This window comes from Harpia harpyja, chromosome 2 (assembly GCF_026419915.1).
Source record: "Harpia harpyja isolate bHarHar1 chromosome 2, bHarHar1 primary haplotype, whole genome shotgun sequence".
Taxonomy (NCBI): Eukaryota; Metazoa; Chordata; class Aves; order Accipitriformes; family Accipitridae; genus Harpia; species Harpia harpyja.
In genome coordinates this window covers 64,317,847-64,338,608 of record NC_068941.1, presented here as the reverse complement: position 1 = coordinate 64,338,608, position 20,762 = coordinate 64,317,847, and the positions used below count along the sequence as shown (strand labels likewise).

Below are 20,762 nucleotides of genomic sequence, written 5' to 3'. Positions count from 1 at the left end.
TGTTGAACTCAGAATTGTGCAAGCAGGTGATTTGGGCAGTTTTCTGAATTTCTTAGGCATGCAGAGATGCTTTCCTGAACATTAAGCTTTAGCCACTTGTTGCCAACTATGCTTCTGCACTACCCCAGTATTTCCTGTGAACCTTTTTTCAAAACAATGTAACAAGTGACAGTGTGATTTCTATCATAGTACAGAAATAGCACAACATCCCCATTAGATGTTGCTACATGGCAAGACTAGTAACCAAGAAAAAACAGAGCTATCTCCCCAGATGACACAAACTGCTAAAGTCAGCAATAAGCTCTGCCTGAACTCTTGAGGTCAAGCCCTTGGTTTTCTTAATGGAGCAATATAGCTAAGGTATTGTACTTTCAAACTACTTCTTCTATCTCTGTATTTAGTTTAAATGGTCTTACAAATCTGGTTCTACCAATTCCAGTTTTGTTTTTACTCTACTTTACATTCTGTCATCACAAGTCTGAATTCCCCTCCAGAAACTGTACATGGAAATCAGTTTTTGCAGTTTGAGGTTCTGAAATGATGTGAAAGAACAACAGTCTTCTTTCTGTGAGAACAATGCTTTTGTTATTTCTTAATGCTATGATTTAAAACTACCACTTCATGGCTTTACCTGCTGGGTCCATGCTCCACCAGCATGAGGTTTCCAAACCATCAGACTTCCACCTGAATGTTCTGAGTCTGGTGAAGCAACACGTACACAGTGCTAACGTCATCTTGCATTACCCTGTGACAATCTGCTTCTCCAAAAGCTAAGGATCTTGAACAGGTTCATGCAATCACCATTTAGTTCTTAAAAAAAAAAAAACAGAGGCCAAGATATGAAATATGTTTTAATTTATTAAACATCTCATGGTGTTTGGGTTTTGTATCAGACTCTTCAAGCTGGTCCTTGCTGATATAATGTCTCATGGTCTTTTGTTCCAGGATCCAGACAACTGTAAATAAAAAGTTAAGAGCTTTTAGAAAGATTTTAGCACTGCAAATGTGAAATTGAAAGTTTAAAGACATATGACCATTTATCGGATAGTTTTAATGCAAGACAGACATCAATAGCTCAAAGGGTTTGCTTAATTTTATTTAGACAAGATTACTTAAAGATGCCTTCAACCACAACAGCTCACGACCGTTTAACAAGCAGGTAACAGGTTGTTCTGTCTCTCAAGGAACTCAGAACAGCACTAAAAATAATTTTTTCAGTAGCTTGCAAGTTTCTGGTACCTGGCTCGTGATAAAAAGAATTTTAGTTTATGAAACTCACTTTGCCTGCATGCTCCATCTCAAGTTTAGGTTCAGAAGGTACACAACATTTATTTTATTTGCAAGTCAGCCTATCTCAGTCATCCTGCACAAATGTTCTGTACCATGTATGGAACCATACATAGCTGAAATGCATCAAATTCCTTTAGCAGTTAAAATTCTTACATTATCCCCAAATCCTTGTACTCAACTTCAGTAACAAATGTACATACACAGTGTAAATAGTTGTCATTGTTAAACTGACCTTTGTTTACAAGCATCTGCACACAAACCACACAAAGACCTTTATATATAATGTGCTGACCACTTTTTTTAGTGAGGTCAGTGCCCAACCAGGAGGAACATTAGTCTAAGAGCCTTCTCTGTAAAGAGCTGTGAACCAGTCTGTGATGCTAGGTCAGCTGGTTTTAAATTCTCAGCCACCATCATAATGAGCATTCACAGCATACAATACAGCACTTTAGAGTTAGATATTTCTCCATACAGCAGCATAATACCAAGTTGATGAGAGATGGAAAGTTGCTGTCAAAAGACCTAGCAAAATTTAAGTTTTATGACACCTCTTATGATGCCTTTTACAAGCACAACTGCATGCCTGTGGGGAACCTGCTTAACCACAGCCTTGTTAAAGCAGATAAACCTTGTCAAGTCCCCAAATCGAGTAACCATCTCCACATTGAAAATGTACAATCTGCGTTAAGATGATACCAACCTATTAGAGTTCTACTCATCTGCCTGCTGTACTGTTCCTTTCTCAGAGACATAGATACCGTCCAAGAATTTCCTGATATCCTTGTTCTTGACCGTAGTGGCTTGCTGGATCAAGGCAGCTGCAGGCAAAGCAAGACCGTTAGCACAAAGCAAGAGGTCTGAACCAACTTGGAGCCTTTGTTTACTCTCCGATATTTCAACTAACAAATGAAACTGTCATCTGGAGAAAGGAATCACCAACTTGAAATCCTGTTGGTTCTAATGAAAACAGAACACATTTTGCTGAGCCTGCCTTGGCAGCCCAGGGCAGTGCCAGTTTATTATTGCACACTCGTACAACTGAAAAGCTGAAAAGTTCGGTGCCAAGGCAGCCATCAAAAAAAAAAAAAAGGGGCGGGGGTTCTGTGGACTTGTAAAATGTCCCTAAGTTTAGAAAAAGCATAAGGAACTAAGAAAAGCAATTATGGTGACTAGAAGAAAAAAAAATTCTGAGCTGTCATTTACCTCAGGGTTTGACAAAAACGACAGTTTGCTAAGCTCACACCTCCAGATGAAAGTGGCTGTATCATTGTATCTTCCCACACATCTACTTTCACAAACCTGAATTGGAGACCAATTCGATGTCATTCCCTTCTAGGATCAGCTCATCTTTCTGGGCTTGAGATACTGCACAGGAAACACCTACAGAAAGGAAAACACAAAATCTACATCGTTGGTGAAGATGTTAAGCATACTAAAGAAACAGTATTTACATCCTGTCCCAATTTACAGATCTATAAAGTACTATCTAGGCAATAATTAGCTTCCATGACTTTGTTAAAAGAGTCCCCCAAATCCCTTCCAAGACTGTCAGTGCAAGTCACAATCTGGACTGAAAGCAACCAAGTGATATTCCTACTTAAATGTTACAGCATTAATCACCAACACTGCTTACAGCCAGAGATTTTGCCAGCATGACTTCGCCAGCTAGGTGGTGCCATTTTCCACATTCTTATGGTCATTAAAACAAAACTAAGTCATTAAAAGAACTCCTGCCCCCTGACTTGTCACACACCATGTTTATACTGGCAACACTGCGAGGACTCACAAGTATTAAACACTAGGACATCCAAGAGTCTTAACAGGAAACTTTCATTTGCAAGGAGAATAACACAATTAAGTTTTTACAGTTTGATCTATTAGTCAATAGGTGTTAGCTTTTAAGCCAACACTTTACTATCTTTGAAGTAAATGCTGACTTAAATCAAATACAATAATCGAACCCACCCTTAATATCCCACAGTAAATCAAAGTCAAAGCCACCCTAATAACTCTGCACTGTATCTACCACTGGTTTTGGGCAAGTCTGAAGCTTTCATCTAAAGCCACCCCAAAACACCATCAGTCACACTAAATATCCTTACCCATACCTTCAACAGAAGTGGAATTATAAAAAAAAAAAAAAGATATGGAAAGTCTTCCCTACAGTCCTAAGGTAACTGTGTTTATGACATGTTTTGTCTCCTCCTTTCGGAAGTTTAACAAGCTCCACCAGATGCCTACTCTGTTAGACGTTTTGCTAAAACTCCCAAGTACGCAAGACGTAAAACCAACAGGTAAGATGATAATTTTGAAGTTTATCATACATGCTCCTAGACAATCAGGAAATTCAAAATACAACACCACTTCAAAGACCAAAAATATGTGGTGTGAAACTAGTTCATGTACAATGTTTAAAACAGAAACACAGATCTAAAATTAAGCACCTGCAGTTTACCAACTATGAACACTGTCAAGATCTCACAATGATGAAAGTAAACACTGGGCTCCTTGTAACTCGTATTACAATAACCAGCTCTAAACTAGTTATCAGCTATTAGCTAACGCTCATTACCAAAAAGAAACTACAAAAGCATTAATAATAAATCTAAACAGTGGCAAAGGTATCATAAGACTACACAAACTCAGACAGGCAAATGCTGCTTCAACAATCACTCGCCATCTCCTGTTATCAATGGCAGTACCCAAAGAAAATAGTTTAGAAACCCTGGTTAGAAATAGTAAAGTCCATCTCCAGATAGGCTCACCTGGCCTCATACGCACTCTGCGAATGTACTTCTCTCCCAAGAAGTTTCGGATTTCCACAAGCGAGCCATTATCCTGTATAACTACGTTGATTGGGAAGTGAGCGTACACTGATCTCATCTTGTAACGAAATCCCTAGGATAAAAGACATTCTCAGATATTGAAAGCAGAATGCATCCAAAAGGTAAAACAGATGCGTAAAGCTTACTGGACATATCTAAAACCAAAACATATTGAAAATAGTTTCTTAACAAGGGCAAGCCACTGAGCCCAAGGGACATCCAGAGTTTATTGTTCATGCTTTCTTCCACCTGCACAATTTGTTTGACAGCACATGCAAGAAAAAAAAAAAAAAAAAAGAGAGAGAAAGCTACACATTGGATGCTTAGAAAAGCTCTCACTAAAAGAACAGGCTGCCTATTGTTGTCAGTAACAAAAATGACAAGTGATCCTATTTCAAAATAAAACTCACCAATGTAACACCCTTTATCATGTTCTGTACATGGCTGCAAATTGTGCGAACTGTTGCCAGCTCCTTTCTGTTACCCCACCACTTGTCAACACGTAGCTGTGTTAAAAGAAATAAATAGAAATAACATAGCTTTCAGCTACACTTCAAAACTAGAAACGTTTTTGTCACAAATTAACAGTAAGAATTTCAAGTAACTACTTAGAATCCCTCCTAACAAAAGCACAAAGCTATTGTCTTTGAAAGACTACTAAAGGCCCACCTAGAAGTCTTTTTAAGTCCTAACCCTCAGACATATGAAAAATAATTTTTTCTTCGTATCTCATTACTAACAAATCTTCAGAGAAGTTGGGATAGATATTCTGACATCTTAAACTATAAGATGTTTTATCAAATGCTACGCACTGAACAGGTTGTTCCAAAGTCAGTCTCCCGGGTACTATCTATCAACTTTTTAATGAAACACTGTGTGGGGGTACAGTGTGGGGGTTTTAATGAAACAAACACTAGGTGCTTCTGAAAAAGTACCCGAAATCAGCCGCTCTTCCCCCCTTTTTTTTTTGTGGTTTTTAAGACAGTACAAAAATATCATGCATTTATTTAGAATACATCTGCTCTCCTGATGCTAACTTGCCAATTCTGGAAATTAAACGTAGAGATTTAGTTTTATCTAAATAAAACTAGCCAGTTCATAAAACACAGCATACAATGATCACACAATGATCAATCCCGTTCCCAGTAACTACCTGTCTGTAAGTACAAAAGAATATCAATCAATAAATTCACTCCAATGTATCAGAGAACTTCAAGAATTCCAGCTCCTGAGTAGGTCCCAATGTTCCATGAGACCACACTCTTTCAGAAAACACAAAAACAAGCGAAAAATTAAATAACTTATCTGTAGCTAAAAGTTTTGGTTCAATCTCCTACCCTATCAAGAAGTTTTAAAGCTAACTGTAAAGCTACCCTCCCTCTCTGGGCAGAGAAACCACCTCTGCAGCGCTCACCTTCTTATGTTTCTTTCCCAGGAGGGACAGCTCCACATTGATGTGGTTAAAATCCCTTCGCAAGGTTCCTCTGGGGCCCTTTACGATGACTGTCCGGCCCTTCAGTGAAACACTGACTGGAAATCAAAAGGCAGACGCACATTAACCGGCTGCGGGGTCAGCACCACAAAACGCCTTTCAAAGACACACGCAGACGTACCTTGCTCGGGGATGTCAACGGTCTGGTTGCTGAGAATGGTCTTCATCCTACGAAGGACAAACGAGAGAGGCTGCAGACCCTGAAGACAAGGCCCTTCTTCTGCACCCCCTCCGCTCCTCCCCCGCACGAACCCTGGAACGCGCAACTACCGAGCGCCCACCCGATGCCCCCGGCCTTCCCTCTGCCACCTCCGTGCCGCCGCGGCGCCGGGCTCCGCTTCCAGCACCGATACACCCCGCCCCGGGCCCAGAGCAGCAGCGAGACGCGGCGGCCTCAGCGCTCAACTCCACAGCGGGGCCCAGCCCGGGCCTAGAACCGCCGGGGGGAGGGGGGGGGGGCGGGGGGAAGGCGCCATCCCGGCGGCGTCCCTCCCGCAGGGCTGGAGACGGAACGCGGCGGCTAGGCCCGGCGCCGCCCCGGGAGGCTGCCCGCGCGCCGGCGGGGCGCTCGGGGGGCTGCCCGCCAAGGATGGGCCCGGATGCCGCCGGCGGCCCGCGCCTCACCTCGCAGCAAACAGAGCGGAAAGAGGCAGCGTCTGACGTCATCGTGTACTTGTAGCCGATCCGGCCACCCCCCTGGCGTCATCGCGCCGAGGTAGCCGTCGACGAGGCGAGAGTAGCCGAGGCCCGATGCGCTGTGAGCTGAGGGGGGCAGCCAGGCAGGGCGGCCGAGCACTGAGAGGATAGATCGGGCCGGCCGCCCCGCAGGCGCCGCCATGTCGCTGCTGCCGCGGGGCTGCTGCCGCGGGGCCGCCGCCACGGCCGCCCGGCGGCTGCTGCTGGGGGGCGCCCAGGGACGGGTGAGTGGGCGCCGCCTCAGGGCGGTGTGCCGCAAGGTGGGGCGCCGGACGGCGGGCCGCGAAGCGTACCCCGGGGTGGGCGTTGCGTCCGGGCAGATAGGGGGACCTCGGGACGGACCCCCGGTGAGGGGAGGGGAGGGGAGGGGAGGGGACGGGACGGGACGGGGCGGGGCGGGGCGGGGCGCGTCGCGGTGGCAGAAGACGATGCCGTCATCCGAGCTCGTCTCTTGATGGCCGGGGGCCGCCGTGACAGCGGTGGGCGGCGGCGGGCAGAGCCCTGGGTGGCCGCGGCGGTCCGGTGTCGGGACGTGAGGGAAGCGGGGAGCTGCCGCGGCCGTGCCCGTGCCCCCGCAGGCACGCTCAGTAACAGAAAGGGGAGCCACGGACCCCACCGGCTTCCATCCCCGCTTCCGAGAGCCCGACCCTTGCTACCGTATCTCCACCGAAATAACGACCGTCCGTTGCCGGCTCGGCAGCGAGCCCTCGATGCGCTCAACGCCTTGCGTTCCAGCCCCGAAATCTCGAATTAATCCATGCAATGTTACTGATAGGCGAAACCTGTATAACTTGGCTTGGTACGAAGGTATTTTGGGAGAGATCGTGCTTTTTCTCTCACATGGCTTCAGACGAAGAAGAGAATTGTACGTTTAACTCAAAGGCAATTGGGAAAATGCTTAGACAAAGTGTACATTAACCACCAAAAGGACAAGCAGTTGTTTAGCATATCGTGCTAGTACATTACATTTATAATTCAATAAATTACAGCGTTGCTTCTTTTAGGTGTCTGGGAGCCATGTGTGTAACCAGTACAGGACGTCAGGGTCTTCGCCGGAGGAAAAAAAAGAGTTTCTGCAAAACGGACCAGACTTACAAGACTTTGTATCTGGAGAGTTGTCAGACAAGAGCACTTGGGCTGAGTATAAAGGCAATTTAAAGCGTCAGAAAGGAGAAAGGTAACTGTGATTTTAAACAACTGCAGTTGCTTCCACGCACTATCTTGTGTGTTTAGTATTAACTACAAAGCGTATACAATGTATTTTTATTACATTCTGCCGTACTGGCTTGCAAGTTTCATAATTTTTCAAGAAAGAACAAACACTTACATTATTAACTTCAAATGCGTAACAAAACATGAAGACATGGTGGTGTTTTCTCACTTGAGTGCTTATGCCATGGCCTGTATTAAATTACAAATGTGCGTCAGTAGGTGAGTGTACCCTACTTCGGTGTTGAAAAAATATTGTTGATAGAATTAAACAAAAAATGAAGACTCAATTAAAAAATATTTAAAACTCCCATATTTCCAGTTATAAATTTGATCAGACTTTTGTGATAGCTGTGTAACATACGCTGCCATTAATTGTTGCAGTCTCCAGTGTGGCACTATTAAATCCCACTGGTGCACATGTTCCAATGACAACAAACTCCTATTCTTGAATGTTGGGATGATGAAAAACATGGAAGAGAGAAGTCTGTTATGACCATGAATGGTGCTAATATTGGTTGCTGAGTTGCATCAGTTTTCAAGGAACCTTTCCTAGTTGGGATCTGTAACAAATTAAAGTGGATCTATGAAATTAACGGAAGCTTACCCTGTAAATAATTTATTAATTTTTATGTTTGCTTGATGTTATTCAGGCTGCGACTTCCTCCATGGCTGAAAACAAAGATTCCCATGGGAAAGAACTACAATAAACTAAAGAATACCTTGAGAAGTTTAAATCTTCATACGGTAAATCCAGTACCAACTAAGTTTTCCGGTAGAAATAAGGCATTTTTTAGAGATACAAAATTATTTCTCTGTAGAGGACAGGTAGAAATCATGTCTTGCGTGATCTTCAATGCTGAAACCAAGCCCAATTTCACGTTTTTCCTGCTGTGATTTTAAATACTAGGGTTTACTATTTGCATCACCAAAAAGATCAGAAGATGCTATGTGTGACTCTTTTTAATGGAAACACACATAATTTCAGAGTTACATACATGTTTTGCATGAAAAGAAATTCTAGAAATATATGTATTTCATTAAATATACTTTTCAGACGGTAAAAAGTGGTGGGGTATGCATGGAGAGCTTTTTTCCTTTTTTTTTTTTTCCAGAGTAAGAACATGCTTTGATGCATCATAGGCTTTGTGAACTTTTTATCAGTTTTTAAATTTAAAATGTTAATGGCAATCTGTGCTAGTTAAAAAGGCAGTTACGTGGTTGAGGAGTTTTTTGGAGTTGTGAAGTAGAGGAAAAGAATGGTAATGGATGTCAGGAAACAATTCTTCCTACTTATTCTAATGACTTCTTACAGAACAACCTGTAACTTCATTTCCTCATTTATCGCAGAAGGAATTTATGTTTTGTTTGTAGGCTAGTATTGAAACTCATCAATAATACAATAATAATTTTTAATAATAGTACAGAAAAAAGACAGGTACATTACTGTCTTTTACCTTTAGGTATGTGAAGAAGCACGTTGTCCCAACATTGGAGAATGCTGGGGAGGTGGTGAATATGCTACAGCTACAGCTACTATTATGGTAAGCCATTAACCATTTCTTAAGTGTTTTATTAATGTTTGAGGTGTTTGTAGTGTACTGTTGAATCTCTACTGTAGTGGAGTGGGTTTATTACAAGTAATTTGGAGTAAAGCACTGTCCTAGGTTTTTTGCTTAGTATTGGGATTTATCTGACCTAGGTCATGCAGCTTTTTCTCAGCTGAGCAATAGTGATGTGTACAATGTAAAGGTAGGAATGTCTTTCTTATTTCAGCTGATGGGTGACACATGCACTAGAGGTTGCAGATTTTGTTCAGTAAAGACAGCAAAAAATCCACCTCCACTGGATCCCAAGGAGCCTTACAACACAGCAAAGGCTATAGCTGAGTGGGGCTTGGATTATGTTGTATTGACGTCTGTGGACAGAGACGGTTAGTATGTTGTCTCTCATCTCTTCCAGTCTAAGCTCTCATAGGCATTACATGGCATAAACACAGACCTTGATAAACATTTATCACTCGGCGCAATTGTTGAGGATTGCTATTTTAAAGGAGTCGACAGTGCTGAAACTTTGGAAAGTTTCTACATATTCTTAGTATTTCTCTATGTCTGGTAAAACATAACAGAAGTTACACTGTTATTAAACATCAAGAATATTACAATACTAAATATTTTTTAACTCATTTTTTGCAAAATACATACGTATACACCATGTTCTATTACTTGATTAGCAAAAAAACCCACCCCACAAACATTCATGTACAATACCATTACAGAACTTCCTTCCAAAAACTAAACCTGGAATACATTATACTTAACAAAACTGAAAGTTGCCTTTTTCTAAGGTTGTAGTAGCTTCTTTGTGGTGACACCACATAGGTGGGGGAAACCGTTGTAAAGGCTTTTCAGTATGGTGGAAAGTCCAGTGGCTTACAATAAAAGAGAAATAATATATATATTTCAATTTTTGTAGAACTGTTTCTCAGACCAAAACCATAAATAGATGAATTCTGTGCTCAGGCTGACAGTGAACCTAGAGACAGGTAAATTTGGAGTAAACATTTGAAGTCTGCCCTGGATGATCACAGTTAGACTTTGTGCAGAACAAGGCTTGGCAGAATATCTGTTGCAAAACTTTGGCATAAGCAGTTAAGAGAAGTCTGGGGTTTGAATGCTTTATTATTTTGCATTTAAATTTGAATCTGTAGTTTTTTTGTGGCTTTGCTAATAAGTAAATACATTTCTTGAACAGAAAGGTTAACTGAATAATTGAAATGCTTCTAGATATGCCTGACGGTGGAGCAGAACACTTTGCAAAGACAGTCTCTCATCTGAAAGAAAGGTATATCATTAATGTGTCACTATTATTATTAAAACTTTAGAATGTGGTACTGCATATAGGTCAACACTACCTTTAGCTGGATTATTCCAGGCATGCAAATTCAAAAGTCTGCCTTTAGCCTATCTGTCCCCATAGGGTTTTTTCGTGTTTTTCATCTTTCTCATGTAATGGCCCTAAAATATTTTGAATTTGGATGTATTTCCAGTTTAGCCCAGGCTTATTTAAAGCTAAGCACTGTATTATTTCTTTGAACAGGCAGCTGGTTTACCAGGAAATGAGTACATACTTTTGAGGTATGCTCATTCTCAAAGCTTGGGGCTCAGACACAGGGGATTTAGGTAGCAGTGTCACCACATGACAGAAGAAGTCGGGTTTCTCTTTCAGCAGTGATCAGATTGCTTTGCGCATTCCCACCATGGCTGTTTCTAAGTCCGTGATTGTACCTTCCTGCTTTCCCTAGCTGTGCCGCCTTCGCTCTACATCGGCACCCTGTACGCCATTTGATAGCATACTTGTCTACCTGCAGATTTAATTTGTATAACCTCATTTAAGTCCTTATCCAGTGTATCTTGGCACTTGAAAGGTTCCCGCAGTTTTCCCCACCTGCCTTTCTGAGCTGAAATCTGGCTCCTGGACACCAAGATTAGAGTGCAGGGCAATAATGCAGAGTCTTCTCATCCCAGTAGGCAGGATTACAGCTCCTGTGTAGTTTGGAGCTATGATATGAAACTCACGTTAAGTTAACCTGCAACGATGACACCTGAAAAATCACGCATAAGCGGTGATTGTTCAAGAGACAGTTGGAATCGCTTTTAGATTTATTATTTGGCTTTTGTTCTGTTCCAGCTCGCCTCAGTAAAATTGGGAGTTAAACACATGAGGTTTTGTTTGAATCGTAATACGAGCATTTGCAGAAATCTGTTGTTTTAGAAGCGTATCCTGAATTAACTTTGCTTATCGGGGCATTGTTGGTTTAGTGCTGTTCGGTTTTTTTGCTGTATTGAGTTTTTTTAGCCACAGCGACACAAGTCCCATAGGTGTGTTCATTTTGTCTCTCCCTTTCAGGAATTCGAAAATCCTGGTAGAATGCTTGACGCCCGATTTTCGAGGGGACCTTAAAGCTGTGGAGAAAGTCGCATTGTCGGGACTGGATGTGTATGCCCACAACGTGGAGACGGTACCGGAACTGCAGAGGTAAGCGACACCGGTACGTAGAAAGGGAAGAAAGGACAAAGGGACAAGGGGGTTTATGACAGGACGTGGTGTGAAAGGGAGAGCCGGCGCCATGGAGCTGCACTGAAGCTCTCGCTGCCGCTCCCGGCCGGGGCGAGGCGGGCCGGGCCGGGCCGGGCGGCGCAGGGGGAAATGGCGCGGGGGGCGCCGCCGGCCGGGCCCGCTCCCAGCCTGCCTCGCGCGCCGCGCCGCCGCCCTGCCCACCGCCCGCCGGCAGAGGGCGCCCGCGCCGCGCCGCGCCCCGGCCCCCGGGGCGGCCCTGGGGCGGTGTCGCCTGCCGGGGAGGCCCCGCCCCCGCCGTGGGGTGGGGCCGGACGCGGGGGGGGGCCACGGGGGCCGCAGGCGGGGCCGGGGGGGGCTGGGGCGCATCCCGTCGCGTGTGGTGGTGCCTCCTGGGGGGCGTTCGGCCGGTGTCAGAGTAGGCAGCCAACACCGCCAGGTTGCCGTTTTCGCTGTGCAGAAACTAGCAAGACGCGCCTTTCTTGGCATCTCTAACTTCCGTGCACCCTTTCGCGCGTGGTTTTTCCCCTTCTGCTGAAAATACGAAAAGGAAGGTCCGTGATCCCCGAGCCAACTTTGAGCAGTCCGTACGAGTGCTGAAGCACGCTAAAGAGGTCCAGCCCGGCGTCATTTCTAAAACCTCCATTATGTTGGGGCTAGGCGAGACTGACGAACAAGTGTATTCCACAATGAAATGTAAGTTGGTGTTGAAATATGTGCCAGAATTCACATCTGTGAATTTTACTGCGTTGCAAAACAGTTGTAAGCACCTTTGCCTCTACATGCAAATCAGTTTGCTGGTGCAGGAATGTTTTCTAAGCTTTATGGAAAAAAGACCAGTTTGGTTAAAAAGGATTGAACTTCTGAAATACTTGGCTTCATATGGCTTTCAGGTTCAATTTGACAAGTAGATCCAGCTCATGTTGAGTTCAGTGGAAATTATGACTTTCTGTGTGTGACTGCATTAACATTCTTATCTTTGCTATACTTAAATAATGGGCTTGCAACATAGTTGCCTTATTGTGCATTCCTTTTTAGAAATAGCAGACCTAATTGTTTAAAATAATTTATTTCAGCTTACTTAGGTGTAAAAAAAGTTACTCTCCTCAGAGGTGTAGCATGTTCTTACGTTTTCATGTAAATGTATTTTTAAGAGGAGAAAATTTCACAGTGGCAAGTGAATGCAGTCTGCTTGTAGGAAGAAATTGATAAATGCTACGGCATTTCTCCCATATCCTGAAAGAATGTCTACCTGGTACTTTATTTTGTGTACAACCACCCATATATTAGAATGCAGTGATATAGTCTAGTTTTTCTGCAGCTGTCCCACAAACTGGGCCATAAAATTACAGGAAATTCCTGATTTCCCCATTCTTCCTGCCTAGCATATCCTAGCCACAAGAGTATGAAAGTTCAGATTTGGTGCTATTTGTTTTCAGGCCACTTTCATGGATGTATTCGGAGACAAACTGTTACCCACCGCATTCATTCAGTTACTTTAATTTTGTTCTCCTTCCCTCCTGTGGGTACAAGTTAAAGAACAGGTAAATGTGCTGGTATTGAACCAGTTTCTTTACAGAACCGTATCAGTCTAAACAGAGTCCAGGGTAACAGTGAGTGTGATGTTGTAACCAAAACGCAGTCTTTTCTTTCTATTTGACTTGGGGGCAACCAGCCCAAGTAGCCAGAAAATACATGGAGATATTAAGCCGATTCCTTAGCCATCCCTTTGTTTGGAACATCCCACTAGCTGCGGTGAACATAATTCTTCAGGCTAGCTGACTGTCAGGTGTCTGCATTTCCCTCTGTAAACAGACTACCTGAATTCATTTGCTGTATATTGATTCTAGTATATACTCAAATTTCAGCATACAAAGTCGATGAGATTCTGCAGGCATCAAAACGAACATACCTACTTCAGTGTGTAAAACTGGCAAAAGATGTTGGCAATTTCCCTTGGGTTTATAGCTCTTTAGAACTGCCCGCATCTTTTCAGCATGAAGACGCTTGAAACAGTGGAGAAGTGCCAAGTATATGTGCACGCATCCATTTTTTGTCAAATGAAGGCTCTGACCTAAAGCCACAATGAAAAGCTGTGAGACAAAAAAGACAAGAGCATGTCATCTCTGCAGTGAGACACGTGACTGCAGCGAGTACAGCGCAGTGGTATTCTCTCCAGCTTTAAACTAGATAGCTCAGGTCTTGCAGCAGCATGGAGCTCAGAATGAGGTACGAGGCTACTCTCATGGAGGTTGCAAGTTCCCTTTGCTGGAGAGCAGAATGTAACCCCCGTGGGGTGCTGTGGAGTGACCTTTGCTCGGACTTGGAAGGAGGGTGTTTTCTAATTGCTGACAATCCCTTGTGATCCTTCTGCCACTAACAGGGAATTTTGTTCTTACAGTATTGCGGGAAGCAGATGTAGATTGTTTGACCCTAGGACAGTACATGCAACCAACAAAACGTCACCTAAAGGTAAAAATGCCTTTAATTTATAGGCAGTCCTATGGTCTGTACCTTGCACAGTCAAGTTTCCTCTTTCAAATTGATGCTTGATATGCATATTTACCTTAACTGCAGATGTTGGGAAAAATTTCCTTCCTTGTTTAACCTGATCTTCATCTGTTATGGACTCTTCACTAAAAATTACCTCAGCCATTTAATCCCTTCCATCTTCTGCAGACTCCCATTGCTACTTGTTGGTATTAGCTGGGGAGGCAGCTGGAGCTGAGGCATGATTCTGGAAAACAAGAGTCTTACTGTGTATCTAGCTCAAACATAATGGCTCAGGCCAGCTCCCTTTCACTCTCTCATAGGGTCTCCCTTAATGGTGCCACTTCAGCTGAGGAAATGACCATTTTCTCCTTCTGTAATCTGTCCAGAGCTTGAATCTTTGTTCTGTTACTATCTTTCACTGAAATAACTGTTAGTGAAGAGATTTGTAGGACTATTGGGGTTTTTTTAATATAGTAACATGGAGGAAAAAAAAATGTTTGCTCGAAAGGACCATTCAAAAACAGAGTCAAGAAAATGATAAAGCAACAACTAGAAATTAAATTCTAAACTTTTCCGCTAAATCTGAAAAGCAAATAAAATGTATTCTTTTGGTAGAAAGGAGAGAGAAAATTCAGTTTGTGACTTGACTGCTGAAAGTTTTGGAGTGTAAAATTTTGAACTGGCCATATAACTGTGTTTCATGTCACTGCATGCTAGCTATAGCCATTTCCTTTGCATTAATACCTGATCAAAATTAATTCTTTTCACTCAGGTTGAGGAGTACATAACTCCTGAAAAATTTAAGTACTGGGAAAAAGTAGGAAATGATCTTGGATTCCATTACACTGCTAGTGGGCCTTTAGTGCGCTCCTCCTATAAAGCAGGTAAACTACTGAAAAGCATTAGATTCTTCAGCACATAACATTATATAAAGTTCAAATGGTGAAGTAATAAGCAACAAAGCTCACCTTAGCTCAAGGACACCTTGCTTCTTGGACTGTTTTACTGCCAGCTCAAACGAGATTTACAGCAGGTTTCACTGTAAGTTGCTGATAACTTTATGAAATAGGAATTAATTTTTAATTAAATCAATTTACCTTTGCCTGTTGGAAAGCACAAAGAACCAGAGCTATTTCATAAAATTGGGCCTGAGAAAGATCAGGATTTGGGGAGTGAAGGGGTTGTGTGTTGGATTATGGGTTTTGGTTTGGTTTTTTTTTTATGTCCCTGCTGTATGTATGTATGCTGAAAGTGCTGTTGTATAGAATTGAATTACTATAAAGTACTGGTAAGGACAGTTGTATTGTAGAATAGAATACTTGCATTAAGTAAGGATGTGTATTGTTTTGCTTTATTTCACTGAAATACCTACAAATCATTTTGGTGCTTTTTTGCCTTTTAATTAGGTGAATTCTTCTTGAAGAACTTAGTAGAAAAAAGAAAGACAAAAGCCATCTGAAAATGAGAGGGTACCTATTTAAAGCAGCCAGTTTTAAGGATCCTTTTTTCAGCGCATAATTATACTCAGTTCCAGAAATGCAGAAGACCAGATGGTGGATGTATGAATAAACTTACTATCTTTCCAGAACACTTTTCTCTCACCAAAACACTTCACATTATTTTACCTCATTTCTCCTGGCAAGGCTACAACTACATAGTACTTCTAGTGATCAGCAAGATGCCAGGAGATAGAACTGATTTGGAAGAGTGATGGAACTGAGGTGGAAGAAATGTAAGCTAAAAAAAAAAAAAAAAATTGGACAGATTTAAGTAAACAGGTTTGATACTACCATCAGTGTTGCTGCAGTTAATACTTGTGAAGATGCTAACAGATAATAATAAATTTGAAAGGTACTGATATTTTGATGTATCTTATCATTATGTAACACAAGCTTGCAGGGGCTAAGGACCAGATTAGGGCTATCTTGAACTATACCAGAGTAAGTGCTGGTAATATTCCTTCAAGAGATGGCATCTCTTACCTGCAGCTTAAGAAAATGAGCTGTACCACTCTGATGATAGCTAATGCTTTTCAGCTGCTTGCATGTCTCTTAAGTGTGAGCCTTGCTAAACACAAGGTATCAAGTTGAAGAAAACAAGAGCCCTTTGTGACAAGACAATTAACCTTGTGTAGCTACCATATAATTTAAACCATATGGAAAATCAGAGTTGCTGTAACAGCATAAATAGAGCCACCCCTCGCTTGGGTATGTGACTGTAACAAACCCCACTGAGTTGCACAGGTGCTTCTTCGGTATTGGGTATGCAGAAGTGCTGCTATTCCATACTGTGCTTCTACTCCATAGGTATTGTCTTATTAAAGGAGAGTTAAAAACCCAGTCTAAGGGTGTGGTGGTTGTGTTTAATCGGTCTAGTTACCTGCCCCCTTGAGACCTGGTCTGGCTGTTAAATCTGAATGCAAAGAAGTGAATTGTATTGTGGATGAAATGTGAAATGCATTACATATCGTACTAAGCTCAAGCAGGAATGAAAACATGGCTTATGGTATACTAGCAGCTATAAATTCTCTTTACAATCATGATTGATAGTTCAAAATGCACCTCTCCCTAATAATTCTCAGTTGTCTGCTGTGGACATTAGATAACATTTTTGAACTGGCTTCAGCTGTATCTTCATGAGGTTATTTGGGAAACATGCCAGGAACTTGTTATCTAGTCCCATCACGAAGCAGGTAATCCTATGGCTGGCTATAGTACTTTTACTAAACTACTGTAGTCTACATGAACCAGAATGGACCCTCCACCTACCCCCAACTCAGCAGGATAGTAGAAGGAAGACAGCTAATTAGCAAGTTAATATGTAGGAGAAACTTGATATTGTCATGAACAACAAAAATCAGATTATACCACTGAGGGCAGTGATGCACAACTGACACTTCACAAAATGAAGTATGAAGTATAGCAGTATTAAAGCATTATGAAGACAAATAGCCTTAAGCTAGAAAGAACGTACTAATTAAGCAGCGTAATGGAAGTGTAAATTAGGGGAAGAGAAGCCTGAGCCATGAGGAACAGAGGGGAAGAACAGAGAAATGGAAGTCATAATAGCTGTACTTTGTAAAAGCAGAGAGAAAGGCAAGGCTTTTTTTTTTTTTTAATTAAAAAAATATTAATAATGAATTTTAAAATTTAAATGGAAAAAAAAAAAGTCTGACCACTAGTCTTGGAAAGACCAGGCATACTTTGAGCCAAAAATGCCTTGCTTCAGCTGAAGTACATTGAATACCAGAGCAGTGGAAGGTTATCAGCTGTGGTAAGGAAATCCAATACTCCCCAGCAGCAGGCAGGGAGGGGTGCAACATTAACTCCAGGATACCCACACTTTTACCAGCTGCCAGCCTTTATTAGAGGTCCTACTATAAATAATGGTTTTGACTTAGCCTACAGAGCAGATTTAACAGAATATTACTGCAGCTTTTGCCAAGTTACTGCTCTTTCAGCATATCAACACCAGAAATATGGAGAAAGGAATTGAGCCATACAGCTATTATCAAACTGGAACAAGAGGACATTGCACAGTAATTATCCATTACTTCTTTACAGTGGGAGAAATAATGCTTCTGGAAACACAGTCCAATGTTATTTCATGTTAGAATTATCTTATGAATTGCTGCTGGGTGGTTTGGAAGATGATGTCACGCTTTTACACAACTGTCTGCCAGCTGGTACCAAGTTTCAGAAGCTACATAAGCTGTTTTCTAACTGCATGTTTTGCTGTGGTTTCTAAGGAAAGCAGTCAATTTTTGACTTCATAGCTTGGAGGGGTGTTTTGTTTTTAAGGGTTTTTGAGGATAAATCCTAAAGTTCTTCTCCTAGTTAGGAAATCCTGCTTTTACAACCCTCTTCCTTCCCTCTTGCCCATTCACTTTTTCCATATCTATATGTTAAAGCACCAGACTCACAGAACTCCAGGTTATAAATTCAGTCATGAAACCTGTGCTATCTCAATTTTGCTTCTGATGAAGTTTCATGTTTAATGACATTTTCTTTTTGTATGTCAATCACTTCATTCTGTCAGTTTGTTTCACAAAGCAGCCATAAAATATTTTAAGAAACATTAATCTTCCTTGCAATCAGGAAAACATCAAACTGAGTTTTGGGAATATGATTTCAAGTTGACACAGACACTTTAAAAGAATGAATAGCCTTTTTTAGCATCATTACATCAATCTACTACACTGTGTGAAGCATAATTGTTACACAGCTGACTAGAGAACAGCTGCATCTTGCAGTAACTTCAGGTCTGTAGGTTATATCAACAAAGCCAGTGTTCACTTAAGAATAGTTTTTAATTTTTTTCCCCACTTGATCAATAATTAATATTGGTGTCCCCTTCCTTTAAAAATGTCAAATATTTATGCTGCTTTACTACAGCATGTGGCAACTTATTGCAGATGTTCAACTTGAAATAGAAATTCTCAGCTTGGAATAGAAAAAGCAAGTAATGAAAACTGACCCCAGTATTCCTAAATTAATCAGATAACCCGTTATGCTTTCCTGCATGCATTGTTTTACAATTTATTTCAAGCTTTAGCTGTTGAGCAAGATTAGAGCGCTACTATGAATTTTAGATCAACAGAAGAACCTCAAGTGATAGAAGCATAAACATGTTGGCCAGTATAAAATCTATCTGCTCCTATACTAACTAGTCTTGGTCAAAAATGTGTTTGTTCTATTCACTTGCAATATTCTTGGCTATCATATGCCTGGAACTAGACTTGTTTTAGCTGCATAAAGGGTTGAACACACGTACACAGAAGAAACAGTACATCTTGCCTGGCATTTACAATTTGTCTATGCACATCTTGGCTAAGAGTTAATTTATGCAGTCTGTATCATTCTATTCATAGGCTTGTATTAAAGCTGGATTTGCTTCAGCTGTTGTACTCACATTTTTGCAGTGAAAAGCAGTGTTACTGTGGGATTGCATTTTATTAAGAACCCCATAAAAAAGAATTTCAGAGCACAGGAGTCCATTACTCATATTACACAGTTCTCATCAAGAATTACATGCTGTAAGATCCCATAGACAAAGACTCAATAGCGTTAAAGCCCATCTCTTACATGCACTACTCAAGCCTTCAAAGCAGGAATGCAAGTCATTTCCAATTCTGATTTCCCTGGCAACTGTACTCCGAAGATGATGGCTTATGATTCACAGTGCTGCCAAAGCTTCCAAAGCTCTTTCGTTTGGCCTGTGGTAAGGTTCTCTTGCGTATATGCAAGGTAAGTATTGCAGTGTTCTGAAGGCATGCTCCACCAGCTGTTCAGACTGGATTCATCCCATAATCCCAATGTCCCACTCTAAGAATGCAGCCACCAAGAAACTAAATAAGCTGACTCTCCAAGAAAGCAAGGCAAATGCCAGTACCAGTTTTACTCCTTATTGCTCTTCAGAAAGGGTCTGCTGCTCCCCCTTTCCTAAGAAAGGCAAGTTAGAGTGATCGCACTATAACAAACTTGCCCATTCTTTATCGTCTTTATGATTAAGCTCTAAGTCACTGTCCAGGCTTTGACTAAGTCTGCAGGAGAAACAGGGTAGGAATAGGGGTATAGCACCTAGTTCCTCTGTCTCCTTGGGACAGAATGTGAAAAGCCACAGGAAGGCTCAGGAACACTGACCAGCCTTGCACATTCCTAACAGGAGGAATGCTTCACTCAAGAGTTTAATGGTTCACCCATCTACTTCAAACTGATGAGGACAGGTCCCATACAGAGGCACTACTATTACAGCTGTGCGCAAGTTTCTGAAAAGCATGCTGATTTTCTGAGGCCTCTACTCACCCTCCCTGTTAAGATGAGCCCTGAAATGCTGTGCTACCCTGAACATAGTTCAGGACAAGAGATCCTTCAAGCACAACTTGTCAGTACCCTCTTAATCTCCAAGGAGAAATGACCACCCTGCCCTCTCAGGTGCTATGGGGGCAGAGGGAGTCGAGAGGATGCCTACCTGCAAAGACAGGGTGATCTACCAGTTGGATTACAATGCTTACAAATACCACAACTGTATCACAGGGCTGTCCCTGCTCTGTGGGTGTTGTATGGAAGTAGCGCTAGTTTATCAACAAGAGGAGATGGCATGATGAAAGATGACAGTTTGATTTTAAGCCCACATAATTCTCACTCACTTTGAGTGGCTTCTGATGCGCTCCTCACAGAGGAATCTTATGATAGGACAAAAAGCCTGAGGCATATTTGCTGAAAGTGCCGAGTGATCGATGCATAATAAGTCCGACCTGTGTGGAAGCCATTAACGTGCAGAATCTGAAAGCATCTGGTTCAAGGGTACAGCTATTTCAGTCAGATAACGAACACTGCCTTGTTTTGTGTAACAATTTGGGTAGACAAGGTCCTCAAATCTTCAAATAGCTGTCCTAAAGCTTAAATTGTATCTACATTTCTGTGGGTAAATAGTTATGATAATAGCACTCATTACCAAGGTGACACTGACCTTATGCCCTGTTTAACTATTGATCTAGCACACTTGAAGGCACACCTGTTGAACAAATTCAGAAGATATAATGTGACAAGTTACATGATAATTCTCTAACATCCCAACACTGCTATTATTCAACTAAGCCATCTACGGCTTCTAGTCTGAAATCTGTTAATGGTCATCCATCTCTATCCTCCCCTCCATTTCACAACCACATGCAACAA

General features: G+C 42.0%; 2 protein-coding genes across 4 annotated transcripts; one reads left to right on the top strand and one right to left on the bottom strand.

The window, feature by feature from the left end:
• Nucleotides 1-838: 838 nt before the first annotated feature.
• On the bottom strand, nucleotides 839-5,958 carry RPL9 (ribosomal protein L9). The gene is made up of 7 exons (XM_052780233.1): nucleotides 5,729-5,958; nucleotides 5,530-5,645; nucleotides 4,526-4,621; nucleotides 4,056-4,188; nucleotides 2,590-2,670; nucleotides 1,991-2,108; nucleotides 839-956 (listed from the first exon to the last, which is right to left on the bottom strand). Exons 1-6 carry the CDS (start codon nucleotides 5,772-5,774, stop codon nucleotides 2,002-2,004), a joined length of 579 nt encoding a protein of 192 aa, XP_052636193.1. The 5' UTR covers nucleotides 5,775-5,958; the 3' UTR covers nucleotides 839-956; nucleotides 1,991-2,001.
• Nucleotides 5,959-6,390: 432 nt separating this feature from the next.
• On the top strand, nucleotides 6,391-16,421 carry LIAS (lipoic acid synthetase). 3 transcript variants are annotated; one of them, XM_052780231.1, is made up of 11 exons: nucleotides 6,392-6,527; nucleotides 7,308-7,480; nucleotides 8,166-8,259; nucleotides 8,976-9,056; nucleotides 9,289-9,445; nucleotides 10,299-10,356; nucleotides 11,422-11,550; nucleotides 12,140-12,285; nucleotides 13,991-14,061; nucleotides 14,855-14,966; nucleotides 15,489-16,421. In XM_052780231.1, exons 1-11 carry the CDS (start codon nucleotides 6,444-6,446, stop codon nucleotides 15,539-15,541), a joined length of 1,158 nt encoding a protein of 385 aa, XP_052636191.1. In that variant the 5' UTR covers nucleotides 6,392-6,443; the 3' UTR covers nucleotides 15,542-16,421. The 3 variants fall into 3 exon arrangements, with proteins under 3 accessions (XP_052636192.1, XP_052636191.1, XP_052636190.1); XM_052780230.1 differs by having other exon boundaries at nucleotides 6,413-6,563; XM_052780232.1 differs by lacking the exon at nucleotides 14,855-14,966 and having other exon boundaries at nucleotides 6,391-6,527.
• The last annotated feature ends 4,341 nt before the right edge of the window (nucleotides 16,422-20,762 follow it).